The sequence below is a fragment of the Limulus polyphemus genome, unplaced genomic scaffold (assembly GCF_000517525.1).
Source record: "Limulus polyphemus unplaced genomic scaffold, Limulus_polyphemus-2.1.2 Scaffold98, whole genome shotgun sequence".
NCBI lineage: Eukaryota > Metazoa > Arthropoda > Merostomata > Xiphosura > Limulidae > Limulus > Limulus polyphemus.
The window spans coordinates 11119-29783 of NW_013665708.1; the positions used below are offsets into that span (position 1 = coordinate 11119).

The 18665-nt window shown below is 32.1% G+C and overlaps 1 protein-coding gene across 1 annotated transcript in view; it reads left to right on the forward strand.

Annotated features, from left to right (window-relative positions):
• The window catches only part of LOC111088586, a gene marked incomplete at its 5' end in the record, with an annotated part of 18929 nt that extends 2351 nt beyond the window's left edge, over positions 1-16578 (forward strand). The window contains 5 exons of the mRNA XM_022399141.1: positions 7576-7962; positions 9347-9658; positions 14066-14086; positions 15439-15535; positions 16264-16578. Coding sequence (XP_022254849.1) covers positions 7576-7962; positions 9347-9658; positions 14066-14086; positions 15439-15506 — 788 coding nt within the window. The remainder of the gene's footprint in view (positions 1-7575; positions 7963-9346; positions 9659-14065; positions 14087-15438; positions 15536-16263) is intronic.
• Between the last annotated feature and the right edge of the window lie 2087 nt (positions 16579-18665).

Here is an 18665-nt window from a genome sequence, read left to right on the forward strand (position 1 = left end):
ATTCACCGTCACATTATAATGCCCCACGGCTGAACGGCCAAGCATGTTTGGTGTGACGGGGATTCGAACCCGTGACCCGCAGATAGTACAGATAGCCCTCGAGTAGCTTATGTTTGTTTGTTTGTTATGGATTTCGCGCAAAGCTACACGAGGTCAGCTGCTGCATCCACCGCGGTTAATCGAACCCCAACTCGTAAATTTACCATTAACTTACCGGTAAACAATAGTTCATAACAGAAATACATCATTCTTTCTTTATTAGAGCGGCACAGATATTTGTTTTACATGATTGTCTGAATGTTTTCAAGCAAAGCTCTACACTAGGCTATCTGCGCTCTGTCCACCACGGAGTTTAACTTTGTTTTATATGAACAACGTGACTTAATGTACATGGAAAACGTATTTAATTAATTGTGTTAATATCTCATGCTTTTGAGCTGATACATAATGTTAATTCTTTCGTGACTAGCCCCCCAGTGGCACAGCGGTATGTCTGCAGACTTCCAACGCTAGAAACCGGGTTTCGATACACGTGGTGGGTAGAGCACAGATAGCCCATTGTGTAGCTTTCTGCCTAAGTTCAAACAAGCTTTCCTGACTAAAAAACGCAAATAATGTAAATTTAAAGTAGTTCTGGAATACGTTTTTATTTCTAATGTCTTAGCCATTTATTTTTCTACCTCAAATTATGCCCCCCCCCCAGTGGCACAGCGGTATGTTTGCGGACTTACAACGCTTGAAACCGGGTTTCGATACCCATGGCGGGCAGAGCACAGATAGCCCATTGTGTAACTTTGTGCTTAATTCCAAACAAACCAAACCTCAAATTATGATCATTATTTTAATCGAAAAAGCTAAACGGCCAAGCATGTTTGGTGTGACGTAGAATTTTGTATGACATGATTTTTACATTTAACAACTTATATTGCCCATACGTAGAATTTTGTATGACATGATTTTTACATTTAACCTCCTATATTGCTCATACGTAGAATTTTGTATGACATGATTTTTACATTAACAACTTATATTTCTCATACGTATAATTTTGTATGATATGATTTTTACATTAACAACTTACATTTTTCATACGTAGAATTTTGTATGACATGATTTTTACATTAACAACTTACATTTTCCATACGTAGAATTTTGTATGGCATGATTTTTACATTTAACAACTTATATTGCCCATACGTAGAATTTTGTATGACATGATTTTTACATTTAACAGCTTACTATTTTCATACGTAGAATTTTGTATGACATGATTTTTACATTAACAACTTATATTGCTTATACGTATAATTTTGTATGACATGATTTTCAGATTTATCCATCAGAATTTGATTTAATTCTTATTCTTTTAGTGTCTTTATCAATTGCTTATATGACGAGGAAAGTTTTATTCGTCTTTGTTATTTTAGGACTTCACTTACAGATTACATTTGAGTTGCTCAGAATTCGACAAAGAGTACTAAAGAATTTCAATAAAATATTGATGAATTGAACATCAGGTTTGAAGTTGCTCATTGTGTTGAATTGAAAAGAGCCGGATCATAAGAATAAATCTTATGCAGATTTTATTAACTTAATCAGCGGGCAAAACAAAAAAACAGAAAAAAAAAACTTTACACGATGAAAAAATCAGAATCAGCAAAAAATTATCTAGAGAATCTCGAGTTTACAATTTTACCGAAATCAATGAATTCTTAAACAAACTTTTATTGCTATAATATTAATGCTGTCGTGAATATATATATATATATGTTGTGAGAGTGTTTGAGGTTCGACTAGCATAAACCAAAAATTTTATATAATCATAAATCATATTGAATATTAAAATGTCGATGAAATATTAATTTTAGGCAAGAAAAGACGTTAATTACACCATACTGTTATTATCAGAAATATATTCATAGAAAAGACTAGGATTCACGGGTTTGCCCCCCAGTGGCACAGCGGTATGTCTGCGGACTTACAACGCTAGAAACCGGGTTTCGATACCCGTGGTGGGCAGAGCACAGATAGCCCTTGTGCATCTTTGTGCATAATTAAAAACAAACAAACAGGTCACGGGTTTCTAAAGATAAAATTCGTTTGTCTTTATATATATATATATATTTCATCTTGTTCGAATCTTTTAATTATTTGTCAAGCTTATACATTTTATTTTTCTTAAGTTTAAGGCCCATGATATCGGATTTTTCGTCTAAAGAAAGGATACAAATGAAATCCATTTTTCATCAAAGATTCAAAGAATGTAAATAAGCATAATAATTAATTACGTGATAGAAATTAAAAACTATGGCACATAGAAAACGCATATAGGTTTAAAAATCACTATTCCAGACACCTAATAACCCGCCCCCAGTGGAACAGTGGTATGTCTGCGGACTTACAACGCAAAAATCGGGTTTCAATACCCGTGGTGAGCAGAGCGCAAAGAGCCCATTTTGTATACCTTCCCATTTTGGAGCGAAAAAGGAAGTTCTGTCTTTCAAAAGGCTCGGTTTATCAAGTTTCTTTAAGGGTGATGGAAAGAGCAAAGATGAACAATGGAAAGAATCCCTGCGCTGTACACACGGAGCCATGGAAAGTGGGAAGTAACACAAATGCAGTATTTTTCACAAAAAGGACAGGTACATTATGAAAATTGTGTAATGACAGAGAAAGTTTACTACACGGTTCTCTTCTTAAAATGTATCACTTTAAGCAGAAGTTGTGCCTTCATAGTAGATTCGATTTTTTAAATCGCTTATTGGTTATGATGGAAGACGTATAAGATTAATGAGGGAACAAAAACCACAACGTATTGAGTTTAAAAGAACTTTTTGATTGAATTGATGGAAAATTATTATCAATAACGTGCATAGAGAAAAGAGGAAATTATTAAAGGGGAAAAATCAACTCAGTGTTACAAAAATTTAATCAGAAAGCTGGGTTTGTAATATTTGGCGCGAATGAAATTATATTGATAGAGAATTATTCAAATTTTAGTAAAAGTTAAAATAAAAGTAGATGTAATTGGCTGTATCTAAAACAGTGTTTCTAAAACGGTGGATCGCGATCCCTAAGGGGTCGCGAATAAGTTTCCAGTAGGGTTACGAGCTGTCCACGCTGAGCCAACATATTGGTTTTTCTTTAGCCCTCAGGTGTCCGAGAGATGCACATATCGCCTTTGTTATGAATTATGACGAACTATGCTAAGAAACATCAAGAATATAATGGGGGCCGCGACGACCAATCCTCGGACGCGAGGGTCGTCTAGCAACTCTGGCTGAGAAACACTGATATAAAACAAATATATCTTATTAGTAATTTGGATAACACTTGAATTTTAACGTAGCCCTTGTCCCAGGCTGGGTCACGCTCATTATACCACTACAGTATTTTATTTCATTGCTATTCCAAACAGTTATACCTATTTTGTTTTTCTAGACGAAGAAATAAAATTAGTACAAAAGATTATTATACAATGACCAAAAAAGTGTTAGATAAGGAACATCGATCAAGAGAGTTCTGTGAAATTATTTGAAATTTTGAATCAGAAAACTTCAACTTTTGAAACCAACAATCTAAAACAAACTAACTTAAAACGTATAGTGTAAAATAATTTTAAAAATACTCGGTGGGGATTTTTGAAAAAATTAAATTTAAGAAATACGAGCTCTTTATAAAGATAAAATTGAGTTAATGTCAAAATGTGTAAACGTTCTAAACTATCTGAAATATATATAATGATATTAAAATTTGATAATTCATGAAGAATAAGTTATCCAAGTTGGTAAAAGCATTGTGAAAGAAACATTACATTTCTATACTTTATTTGAATAGCGAATCCATCACGACAGAAGAACTTGAAACATCTGTATTTGTAATGAATCTAAATTTTGATCATTCTTAATCTTATTTTGAGGTCTTATATTTATAAATTGACACTATATTGAATACACTAATGAATTAGTAGTATTCTGAATTGTCTTCAGTACTGTATATGGTAGTTTAAAACACTGTAGTTTCGATTATAAACTTAGTTTTACTTATGTTGAGAAAATATCGTTAAATAATGTTTTGTTTTTTAAATAAAATTTATAAAAAAGCATAAAACAAATAAAGACAAATCAACATAATAATAATGCTATTTGCGTTTCTATAATTAGCTAAAGTAATGCTCATGAAATGTTTCAATAAAATAATAAGTATAAAAATTATATTATTTTTAGATTGAGAGCTTACTTGCGTACTTGGAAAAAACTGAAATAATTAGATTTATCTGAGCTACTGCTGACGAATCTTTGATTATTACAGATATAGGAATAAACAAAAAACGTTTCATTTGTTTATTATTGTAGCTTTAATAGTCTTTTATAATAAAATTAACTTCATGAAGTACTTGCTGTACTATATTTAAAAACAATTTTCAAATCACTAGCAGCTCGTCACTGTATTTTAATTTTAAGAACGATAGTATAAAAAGCTTTAAGCGCTTTCATAAGAATATTGTGTGTAATATGAACATTATTGTTTTTAATTCCCATAACAATGTTTGGAATATCCTGGAATATAACGCCTTACACTCTAATATAACATAGGCCTATTTTCCTTCCAGGTAATAAGGTATGTCTCGAATGTGGTATGCTAAAACATTTGATATAAATGAAGGAAATTTTAGAGAGAAGAAATTCGAAACCTGCTTTCTTTGTCTGCACAACAACATAATAATAATAACACTTAACTATAATTATAACACTTTAGGACATTTCTGAGTGAGATGATTACTTCCAGGAGGATAGTGCCTATAAACTAAATCCGTTTAATTGGATCAATGAGCATGATACCAACTTCCAACATTTATCCTGTCTTACATAATAATGTGATCTCAATCCCATCAAGAATGTATGGGACGTTTAAGACCAAACAATCACGAAACATAGTCTATCATCATCAACGTCATCTGGATTAGAGATTATATTGATTAAGGAATGGTCAAAGATCGAAGCAGATACCTACAAGACACTAATAGAGTCTGCACCACATCGTATCTAAGCTATAATCAGGCACATAGTAACCATCTCATTATTAGGTTAGGGTTTCTAATATTTCGGCCTGTAAGTGTAGAAGGTTAAACTATGCTTTTCAGCTGGACTCTACAAAAATTCAAATTATTTAGATTTAAGCGTGTTTCATTTCAACCAGATTTTTTTTTTCATGACTGATTTTAATTTTAGAAATACGTGCAGAAGGAAAGCCCTTTCACAGGTGACTAATTCGTTTTAGAAAAGTTATTTCAAGTCATATCCCCTATTTTTTCCCTAAAAACTCCAAATTAATACGCAATAAACAGCAATGTTCTTCAAATAAGCTTTTACAATACTTTTTCAGTTTTATATGTTTGAGTAGAAATAGAGCATTGATGGGTATGCCTCATCGGTTAGGATGGTCAAATATATTCACGAGCAAAGTTGTGCCATTCAGAGGAACCAGAAAATCTAGCGCATGCATGTAAGTAGGCTCCATAACATTATACTGCCTACAGAACCATGCACAGCGAAGACTATGCAGGATCGGTCCATGACTTCATTGGGTTGTCATAACACTCTAACTCTACCATCATTGCAGAATAATGTGACGCGTGATTAATCTTGCCATATTCCACAAACAAATGTTGGTAGAAGTGATGGTTTACACAAGGGGTAACGCTTATCAAGGTTAACTTCTTGCAGCTCCCTACTCAGTGATCTAGTGGAAATAGATGTTCCTAGACTGTTATTAAAGTTATTCTACAATTCGCGTACTATTGAATGTCTGTTAGCCCGAACAGTCCTCAGTACTTCCTTCCTGTCCCTGTCTGACATCTTTCTTCTGACAATAGCTTCCCTTATTAGAAATGTATACTTGCTTGTGGTTGAATATGTGTGGATCAATCTTGGAGATAGAAGAAAACAGCTGTTGCCGAAGGATTGTCCAAAACTGCATACGTTCACCAAACCACACCTCAGATCCTTAGTTTCATCAAAATTTCTGGAGTCTGATCAAATTGAACCCTGTGACACAGTGTAGGACCTGCTGTGTCTGTATAACAGTCATTTTAAACTGTAAACCACAGGATAAAAAGAAAAATAAATGATAACAAATTCCCTAAATTATTTAGTCCTGTTTATATAATTGTTCTAACTGTGTTGATTATAATAGATTTTTAATGGTAAAAACTGTTATTCATAAAGAAAGGATAGATCATGCTAAAAAATAAGAAAATAAATTTTAATTGCGTTTTTAATTTGTTTATAAGACGTTAGAATTATTACTTCAATCATCCAAAGAAAGTGCAGATGTGGAAATTAATTAATATTTATAAAATACACACAAGCTCATGTGCCCCCCAGTGGCACAGTGGTATGTCTGCAGACTTACAACACTAGAATCCGGGTTTCGATACCCGTGGTGGGCAGAGCACAGATAGCCCATTGTGTAGCTTTGTGCTTAATTTCAAACAAACAAGCTCATGTGTTGCATAACATGTGTAAATGAGTAAAAGCTACAACATACATCTTGTAAAACACATCAGTATGCACGAAGTAAATAACAAGTATATTAATGCCTCACAGATTATTTTCAAAATCATATAAATAAATTTCTTAGCTCTTAAACCAATGACGATAAAACCTTATAAAACGAGTATCTATATATCTAAGAATTATCTTCAAAATTGCTCCTCATGTACTGGATGTTCCAAACATATTAAGCAAGTGATCTTAAAATCTTGTTTTAGATACAGGGTGATACAAAATACGAGCACCACCATGTTATTTTTAAGTCCTACTCTTAGTTTGACTTTTCGAAGTCATAGTTGTGTTTCACTGATTGTCTCACCTTCTTTTATTACAATCATTTGCTGCTATATCATTACCTTTGAACGAATGAGTAGAAGTGATCCTGTTGTAACATTATGTCGTGTTTTCACCATTTAACATTTCGAACAGTTATAGTAGCATGAATTTGGGTACACGACTTTCGCATTACCCTATACATCTGATGAATATATAATACCATGTAACAATCTCATAACAATGCTACATATAATGGTTCACACACACACACACACAAATAACTAAATGAAAGATAACACAATCTTGTTACTTTTCAACTGTTGCCTTTCTAGAAAAGTACCCTCCTTGATGGAAGATTTTCCTAGCAATTTTGTAATTCAGTTGTTTTCCGTGAGTTTTTTAATGTTGATATTTGAATCGACTTCATTACAAGGAACAAACTTTGTTGCACACATAGTAAATCTTCGATGCAACTGAAGCTCTATTGTATTGTGTGGGTCTGAAACTAAGTTATTTTGTTATTTAGTAACTAACCGTTGAATACGTTGTTTCGGTAAACTTGAGTTGATGAATCAAGATTCAGGAAAGTCCTTCTAGGTTTATCGAAACGTTTCAACAACGATTGCACACCAGATAGATCAAGTACTCAAAATACACTACATCACTGCGCAGGTTTCTCTAGCGGATATTAGCAACAATACCAAAATAATCCGCGATTTAGTACTTTTTCCATATAATATTTAAGTATGGTTTCCTTTTTTTTCAGTCACTTTTCCTGTAAAAATAAAACGACTCTCAGTACCACGTTGGGTTCGGAATGGAACGGATCACGTGATTCTTGACTGTGAGTATAGTTATACTGTCAGTGATGTCCGTCTTGTTGTTAAATGGTTCTTCAAAGACCAATTAGAGCCAGTCTACCAGTGGATTCCTGGATTGGAGAAACGACATGTGTCTGGAATTTTGTTAGGTAGACTCAACTTCAATTTTTCTGTTGATCCAAGTGACCGTTACTCTCGGTACCGCGCTCTTTATATTCTCAAACCCACTTTAGAAATAAGTGGGAAATATACATGTGTGGTTACGTCGCTCGCTAGTCAAGATCTTCGTCATAAAGAGATGCTAGTTTATGGTAAGTATTAGTAATATACACTGTTATTAATCCTGATTTATTGTTATAAATGGCAAGAATAAATATAGCAATTAGCCCAAAATTAGTATGATTTTTATCATCATCATCTAGGGTGTAAGAAACAGGTAGAGTGTGACACACACATACTCCTGAAGTTACACATTCTTGTAACATTTATAAGTTACCATGCATAATAATCAATCTAAGTCTGATAATGATTTTGATTTGCACTTTTTAATTAATTTTTTGGCAATTACTTGCTTCAGTGCATTATTCATAGATACTTGCCATTAATGGCATGTCGTGATTAAAATTACGCTTGTCGTACTTCATTCATTACTTTAAAATCTGGAAAGACACTTGCAGGTGTGATTTACGGTTGATGGGAAGCAACATTGTGAAATTGCGTTCAAGAAGTGTGACTTTTCCATTTGAGGTGCAGGAAATGTGTAACTATGAACACCGTGAATATTATCGTATACAGCTAAGTGTTTTCCAATAACTTAACAGTATGGGAGAATTATATTTTCTTGAAATTACAAAAAACAATGAGCTAGTTTTTCATTTGATTGAAATCTCTATACAACGTGTCTTTATTTGTTTACCGTCTTAGAGTAGTACGAACATTCTGATATCTTAAAAACTGACAGGATAATATCCACTCTACTATAACGATCGCTTCCATATATGCAGAAAAAAATCATATTAGATTACTGAATTTAAATACGTAAAATTATAATAACTGCTTGCCCTTGGAAAAGTAACATTTTTTTATGTTCTTCTTTTTTATGTTAAAACCTATAATAGAACCAGTGTGAACCAGTATCAGCTCGAGAAATTAACAATAGCTTTAAAAATGGTTTTAAAGCTAACAGCTTTTTTATGCTTTAATGTGACAACTGCGACATAAAAATACAGAATGTAGTATACAATATGGTGATTACAGCTGTTGGCTTGATTCAGTCAAGTTCAATATTATACGTGGTTACAGCAGGATTTCAATGTTATAAACTTGATGGCAACTTTAACTTTTTAATAGTAAATGGTTCCTGATCGCATTATTATTTCCAGAAATTTTATTAATATTATTTTAATTATACAGAATAATTACATAATTTGGATACTTTATAATGTATTATTTACTCCCTCCCCCAGTGACGTAGCAGTAAATTTGAGGGCTTATAACGCTAAAAATCGGGTTTCCATACACGCGGTTGGCACACCACAGATAACGCATTGTGTAACTTTGTGCTCAATAACCAATAAACAAATGTTTATTCCTTTAAAATGTTTTCAGTGATATAATAAAGTTATGGCTGGAAATTACGTGCTTTAATTTATGTTGGATTCACTGAAATATTGGCGCTTATTTCTTCTCATCTAGCTCCAGCAAAGAATTTTTCCGTATCCCACAGCAAAGTAGCAACTTCAGAAACAGATATATTTTGCGAAGCAACTGGTTTATATCCTCGCCCAGAGATATCTCTCAGTGTTATTCTACCAGATCTTCAAAAACACACGGTGTTACAGGGAACTAAGAAGCAAGTAAAGCTTACAAATGGGAGCTACTCCATATTGCTTGCAAGAAGATTTAGTGAAAGAGATTTAGCCAAAGCGAACGTTCTTATTCTAGAGTGCAAAGTCTACATTCCAGGAACAAATTACAAAGTAACGAGAGAAATTTCCTTTTATACAGGTAGTGTCTTTTTTTTCTCTAATCAATGTGTTTTGTTAATTTATTATTTTACTTATATGTAAATGTGTGTGTATATATATATATAAAAGATATATATGTATGTATATATAAAAGATATATCTGTATGTATATAAAAGATATATATGTATGTATATATAAAAGATATATATGTATGTATATAAAAGATATATATATGTATGTGTATATAAAAGATATATATGTATGTATATATAAAAGATATATATTAAAAGAGTAGCCCAAGAGTTGACGGTGGGTGGTGATGACTAGCTGCCTTCACTGCTAAATTAGGAACGACTAGCGCAGATAGCCCTCGTGCAGCTTTGCGCGAAGTTCAAACCAAACCTTAAAAGCGCAAAGCTACACTAGATTTCATGTACTTTGTCTGAAATCTGTTTTCTGTTTAATCACACAAAGATGTTGAAAAACATTCACTTCTGTTGCATTTTGTATCTATTCTATCATATATATGCATGTTTGGTGGGACGAGGATTCGAACCCGCAACCCTCAGATTGCGAGTCAAGCGCCCTAATCACCTGGGGCCGCGTTTCAAAGACAGGTGGTTTCCGATATAGTGTTTTCGTTGTTATAGTTAGTGAAACCGCATAAGAAATGGAAAATACTGTTGCTTAATTGAAACCTAAAATTTCCTGTGTTTTATATAACAAATTGATTTTCGTGAAACTATTCTCTTTTTTTTCCATATAATTTACCTAAATGGCGATTTCAGTTTCTAAACGTTGTTGTATTTTAGTCAATTTATGAAACTATAAGAGCTTTTCTTTTTATGCGTAGTATATGATGCACTATATCCGGGGTATGTGAGACACGCCTGACACTGAATAACATCTGAGTGCATTACATATTATCTAGCACAATACGAAGCTCTTAGTTACAAAGCTTTGTGTTTAACGGTATCTAAGGCCCAGCAGATCAGGCATATATAATTTGTCAAAATACGAAAACATGGTATTAACCAGTGCACTGAGAAAATACAAAAAAAAGCTGACTGAAATTAAAGATATTGGTTATTCGAAAATCGAAGTAAACAAACTTGTCACCAACTATTCCTATGTGTGTACAACAACAACAACACGCACGTTCAGCTGTCTCGTGATAAAATCTTAAAATACGAAGAGATGATTGAAAACGTTGAAAGGGAAAAAGAAATACGAGGTGAATATTTTGGGATTTAAGTCGTGTGTTCGAAAGTTTGGTCAATATAATTATGTTTCCTTTAGATTTAAAGAAGACTGAAAAGAAAATATATATATACCAATACAATCAGTCTCTCTTCGTTTACCGAAATAGATGGGTTCCCTTGTCAAATATATTTCCTTTACATCATTTTATTAACTTTTTGTATCATAAAAGTGGCTTAGTCTACGGAAGTTAGCTATTAATTTTATAATAAAATCTCAACCAAAACTCAAGCATAACGCTTTTGTTTCAACGTTTTGTGTAACACAACACTACAAAAACATAATAACAACATGTTAAAGTGTTTCAAGGTCTTTAAGGTGTTAAATATGGGTGTAAACTTCAACATCATATTTTGCTACAGAACAGTTAATTTTCTCGCATGAAATCTTCTTGATGCACTTGTCTATTCTAATTGCAATTAACCATGCAGCTTTCAAGACATGCTGACAAAATAAAAAGGTCCCTGAAACATCTTTTTTGACGTAACAGAAGATTACATTTTTCAGAAAAACCTACAGTGGGAGAATATTCATTTGGGTTCAACCAGACTGTGAAATTACAGTTATAGGTCGTTGTTCTAACGCGAGATAACTAGAAAACAAATTTTTGTAAGCCCTTTTAATTGAAATTAAGTTCCTTTGTACCGATTTAAGCTTACATTGTTGTATTCAAAGACTAAAACGCACTGTTATTGTAAAAATGTTAAACAAAACTAGTAATCCATTCAGTGGTAACATTGCAAATTTGTGCTTTCTTATTTTGTAGCACTCCAATGGCACAACGGTTAGCCATTTGTGTAGCTTTGTGCTTAACTTCGACAAACAACAACAGCCTTATTTTGTATGATTTGATATGTCTTACACACACACACACACACATTTCTTACGTTATAAATGTTTCTATACATTGTATATTATTTTAAACTCGTTAGTTTCTCTATTAAACCATCTTTCAAACCAAAGTTTTGTCTCCCGGTAAGACAGCAGTAAGTTTACGGAGGTACAACGCTAAAATCTGTGGTTTGATTCCCCGCGATGTATAGAAAGCAAGATAGCCTAATATGGCTTTGTTCTCAAACAAACAATACACCAGTGCTGCGAAATAAAATGTTCTAAAATCATCTTTTTTTTTTCATCTTGAGTAACATAAAGTAGTTTTCCCCTTGATTTGAAAACCTTTTATTTTTATAAAATTTACAAGCGTTTATCAACATCTACGTTGTTTTGGTTATTTTGTTTTACGAAAATAAGACAAACATAAATGTCAAAAAGAAAATAATTTTGTTATAATATTTATCGACGAAAAGTTTTAAAATGTAGAATTTCAGAAAACTTCAATTGATCTAGCTAAATTAATAGATTGTTTTACCTCTGACCCTTAAGGACGGATTTCTGGGTGATCAGCGGTAAGTTTAAAGACTTACAATTCTAAAATCCGGAGTTCGGTTCTCGCGGAAGACATGATACAGGTTTCCCATTACGTAGTTTTGCACTAATAAAACAACATTTACCCTTGTTAAAATAAATGATTTTCGCGATTGAATGATTATAGATATTAAGATTTTGAAATAATTTTAATTAATATTTATATATTCAGAGATCTAGAAATTGATTGCCTAGTTCCCTAAAATTTAATTTGCAATAATTCTGGATGTGAAGTAATAAGTTACACTTTAACATGTTATTCCAAGCTCCGATTTATTCTGTGGAATTTATGTTGCAAAGCTAGTGACGTAGGAAAAATTTAATATCCACATTTTTTAATAAGCTACATATCGTTGTGCGCGTGTTATGCCAGCTTCATTTCGTTTTCACATGAAGAAACTTTTTAAAATAGAGTCACCGTGAAGTAACAATTATTCTCTTAAAGTAAAATAAAACCTAAAAGTTTAAATATCTTAGTTAAGCAATAAAACAACCACATAGTTATATATGAAATTTGATTAAAAGTACTTATAAATACTTTCACACTGAATGCAATAAATACTGCCGAAAATGTCCCTCCCCACCCTAAAAGAACACATAATGTAACTTTGTGCTTAACAATAACCAAACAAAAAAGCTCCTGAAAATAATGATATCGTAAGTATATACTTATTTTTTTTCTCATCGCTTTTTCCGATAACAAAACTCGACCAAGTCACGTGACAAGTTTCAACTTACATGTGACAAATTGAAAAATCATAATTTTTCAAGAGTATTTTATAACTCTTAACTTAACAGTGCGTTTTTCATTAAAGGCTAATGTAATCTACCTAAAACATTATTTTGTTACTTACTTAACATCAACGTCTAAGTGAACTTATCTTTTTTCTTGACGTTTCGACCTTTTCTGTGTAGCTACTTTACTATTCCTTGAAGAAAATATACGAAAGTAGACGAAACCTTATCTCTAGACTTGTTCGAAGATAATAATACTCATTAGAAGAGATTTAAAAACAGAAATATTACTCTTCTTCAATGTTTCCTTTAAAAAATCTTCAAAATTCAATTCGGCTGTACCTTTTCTTAAAATTTCCGTTGGTAATTTTGAAACATTAAACAACTTTTAAAAAAAACTACTTGTAACTTCAAAAAAAAAAACAACCAGAAACAGGCCTTTTGCGCAGTGGAACAGGTTTTTCAATGATTTCATGTAGTACTTATTTGTTAAATTGAGCGTAAAATGAAACATAATTTCCTTGTAACACAATGTAAAATGTCATTTATGCTGTGCTTATAACGTTTCTAGGTTAATTTATAGCTTTAATAAGAAACTAATAATGAACATGATAGGCTTAAATGTTTCTTATCAAAAGAGAAGTAACTTCAATTTTTTTATATCAAACTGTTTTGTAACAAACATGAATTTAATTAATGAATCGTAATTTTCTTTATTTTTGAGTTTTATTATTAGATGTAATCATTATATGATTTATTAACAAGATAAACACCAAATCCAGGAAAATTATTGATTTGTCACTACGTATAAAATATCGTATGATACATTTCGTTTCAATTACAGAAATATTTAATTATCTTATATCTCTTAAATCTTATCTAAACTTAATGGCTCATTTAACTTCAAAGATCATAATTTTATTCAATCCTTGATTTTTATTAGAATGTTGCAATAAAATCAGGCAGCATTTGTACCTTATAAAGATTTCTTTTAACAAACTGATTAACCCATGTGTTTATCTTTAGGCCTTTCTGATGTGAACAGAGGTGAGAACATAAATCATTTTAAAATTACTTTTTTGTGTGTGTCATGAACAAATCTTTATTTCGTTTTCATTTTTGCGTGGATCGTTTAATCTTAAGTTTGGATTGTACAATTAAAGAAGAAATAATGTAACGTCATCGAAGATCGAACTCTTAGGACTTTTTTTTACAGATTTTCATGAATATTCCTGAATTTCGGGAAGCCTTCCAACGGGTGAAAATAATGCAGTGTATGTCACAAACATTCCTGTGCCCATTGTTTGTCTTTTAATATATTAGTCAGTATTTAAAATCATGATCCAGTTCTAATTATTTTTCCTTTCTTTGAGGCTGGTGTTGTTATTTTCATGGGCTAAACGGTCAGGTCAGATATCCCTGAGATTTAGGACTAGTCATTCCTAATTTAGGAATGCTGATGAGAAGATGGAGAAACAGTTAGCAGTAACGTACTGCTTTTAACCGAACAACAGTATTGACATTTATGACGCCCTCACTGCGTGTTCAACCACTGCCATAGCCACGAAGTACTAGATTTTTGCTAACTTGTACTCAACACATCAATAAATTCCACCAGGAATTAGGAAAATGAAACTTTTTTTTTAGTACAGATTATGCTCTCACCGTGCAGTTTAAGTAATAACAAGTAGGTATCGGCTCAACTTCGAGCTTATCAAATGATTTATGTTAAAACCTTTCTGGAATGTGTTTAGTAATGATTATGGCTTTACTTGAGCATTTCAAGAAAGTAAAAAATAATAATATCAAGCACAAACAATACCATGGATTACAATGGTGTATGATATTTGACCAAAAACGTTTCAAGCATGGAAAATAAGAAGAAAAATATAAAAAACAAATGTGCTAAAGATCCAGGTAAAACAAATTAACGCCCTTGTCATCTGTTTCATCCATTCATTTCTGAAAAGAAACAGTTTATAGTGGGTGGGGGAACACTCTTGGGCTATTTTCGTCTGATCTAATAGGGAGATTTGACCATCGCTGTTATAGCACACCCACTGCCCCAAACTACGGAGCACGTTTCTCTAGCAAAGAATTGCGAACCATGAACGTTCAGGTTCACAGCTAGGGTGAATTCACACGAAAGAACTCCATACTCGAGAACTTTAAATGAAGTAGAAGCTAAGAATTCCAAATCCTTTACTGTCTTTTCCTTTCTCTGTAAAACAAAAAACAGTTATTTATATCCAGTTTCATTGTTATGGCATTATAATATATTATCACAGGCTTAATGCAAGTGTTTTTATTTTTTATAATAGTTTACTAATTTGGCTTTTTTTTTTTTCTTTCTTCATCGAAGTTATTATTTTTGAATTTGATGTGTTACCGTTTTTCAGGTACTTCAAGGAATTTCTATTTCACGTGTTTTCTTCTGTTTCTTGCTGTGCTTACTTTGACATCCTAACATATCACATTTCATTGAAAAACCTTAAGGTAAGGTACCTTATTTTTACAAGTATATATTCCTTATAAACAACTAACTTTGTTCTCGGATACAAATAATGCCTAAAATCTATAAAATATGAGCCCTTAACAGCTCTTGTGCTTCTCAGAACGATTTGATATAGTGTATTATCAAAAATCTTTGTATTAGGTTTACTTTCTAATTGTAAGTTTTTTCTCGATAACTTAAATGACCAAGAAATTCATGACATAATCAAATATTTTAAAACCAAATATCAGTTTAGGAAGCAAGAAGTAAACTGTTTACAAATTACGAGTTTTATGTATAATTAAAACGGACAATTAAACACCAGACGAAACACACTTTCAACATTCAAAAATATTTTTTCATTAAAATACTCCATGACATTGAATTATAATCTTACTTTTGTCAGAAAGTTAACCACTTGTGTATCAGAGATTTGGAATGAAGTGACAAATATGACCTTTCATTCAAGCTATAGTAACCATCAAACTCTTTGTAAAGCCTAAAAAAATCCTATTAAATTCAGGCCCCTTTTTATATCACCATCAAGAGGACGTGTTAATAAGTTTGGGGAGATGTTTTTAAATGTCATTATTTTTGTGCCACAAACAATATTAAAGTTCGGGCATTTAAAAATAGTATCGTTTTATACAGATGATATCAGGAATGTGTATTCAAGTAATTAATTTTAACTAATTTCAAAATAGTTACGTATGCCAATTTTTCTTTCCAGATCTTTCTGAAACGAAGCATCGTCGAGGGGTAATTTATAAATTCCAAGAAAATCTACTAATATGGATAACGAATTTTGTTTTCTTTGTTATTACCAACTATTTTGAACATTTGCAAAAGTATGCTTATAGTCTCAGTTATCAAATAAATAAATAATTTTGATTTCAGATATATCCGCGTTAGTTGTTTGGGTAAAGCAAAGTCCAAATAAAACATGTACGTCTGTTTAAAGGTTTGTCTTGTTCTAGATGTAAGTGTATGTACAACATTATGTGTATTATTTAAATGTGTATAATAAAAGTATGTATCAAATTTATTAAAGGGAAAATACAGGCTAAATTGCATTTACGTTACATTAATGATCACATTTATTTTTATACAAATGATCTTAAAACAGATCAGATATATCAGTGTAAAAACATAGAAACAACTGCGTGTGTAACAATCACGTTTTTCTGTATCGGGGAAAATCCAGTTTAGCTTATACTTGGAAGTGAAACAAACACTTTCCTAAAAATATCCGTTTATATTAAAAACGAACGAGACTCTTTCGAAAAGTACATCAGATAAGGAGAATCATAAAAGGTTGGGAAACTATACATAAACGCCCAGCGGGCTAATACCGCTAGAAACCGGGTTTCGATACCCGTGGTGGGTAGAGCACAGGTAGCCCTTTGTGTAGCTTTGTTCTTAAGAACAACAAAAAAGCAGAAACTTCAATAATTCCATAATTTTCAAACCGTTTTATAATACTTTTTAAAAGCTCTTCTGTTTAAATACAATTACAGTTCAAGTATGCGTGTCTTGAGTATCTTCAAACATCGATCTAATATTGCTATCTTGTAGCATGTCATGATTTTAGTATTTAAACTGTTTCATTTATAAGGCTTTAAAACGATTTATCTTACTTGTACAAATATTTGTATCTGTATATTGTAACGTTAACCAACAAGCGTGTTATTGTAATCTTTTATATTTTTAACAAGATTAGCGCGTAGCGTGGTCTAGACTGTTATCTAAATACTGTGGAACGTCAAGTTATATATATATATATAAGATAACAGAGTCATTAGTAGAGTCTTTATAAGCATAAAAAAATTTTGTCGCTGAAATAGTTGGTGAATGAGGTTGCTTTCATAGCTTTCATGTATTGTACAGGCTCATAGTTCCAAATATTTGTTAACCCTACATACAAATTTCCTAGCTAAGTAAGACTACACATAGTTCAGCCTACTTTAATTCTTATAAATAACTTATTTTAATTCATAGAAGTTAATTTCAGCACTTTGTGCTTTTTAATTGTGAAACTTACAGCATGTGATTTGTTACAGTTTTAATTATTTCCCATTCGCTAATAAATTATTAATTTCTAATTTCTCACTAAGACTGTAAGACATCTTTCTCTATTGTTTGTTTGAAGTTAAGCACAAAGCTACATAATTGGCTATCTGTGCTCTGCCCACCACGAGTGTAGAAACCTGGTTTATAGCGGTATAATCCCGCAGACATACCGCTGTACCACTGGGGGGTATTTTTCTATATCAGCAAGTGTTACATTACAATAACCTCAAAACGTTTTTCATATGACAAAAATGAGAATATGTAAAAATTAGTCGTCTCAAGAACTTTTTCGAATTGATATGTATCGTTAGAAAAAAAAATCAAGAGTTCAGTTTCCACCTTGCAAATTCCACTATTCGTTATTAAAAGAGTAGCCCAAGAGTTAGCGGTGGGTGGTGCTGACTAGTTGCCTTCCCTCTAGTCTATCACTGCTAAAGTAGAGACGGCTAGGGAAGTGTAGCTTTGCGCTAAATTTAAAACAAACCACTGAGTTCTCTTTTGTTTTTTTGTTTTTTGTTTTTTACGTTTTGCTTTACTTTTGTACTTGTTTTTTTTTTGTCTTTAATTAGCTAATAATTGTGCCAAAGAATAGACACAAAAATAGGAAATCTGACAATAAAAAAGTCTGAAATACAAACATCAGAAAAATTAATCAATAAACCCGAAAAGTTAAGATAAAGATGTGAACAGAAGGTTAATTAATCACACTACACAAACGAGTTGCATGTACTAACATAGCGGCTTATCGTCTAAGGAACGAGCTTGTGGCAGATATACATTTGATTCATAGCAAATTCCCAAACAGTCGATAGTACAACGAAGCTAAAGTAACTTATGGCAGAAGGGATAAACATTACTGTTGTTTCTTTAGAAAAATATTTATACGGTGAGATTATTCATCGATATAGAGACGAAAAACAAAACATTTTCAAAAAGGAAGCTTTCAATATTCTCCTCGAAAAGGGTAAAAAATCAGACGACAGAGCATTTAGAACAGCAGGCTCTGAAACCACATCCAAGATAATCCGAAGCAACGCCCTCACCCGATTGCGCTAGGCATAT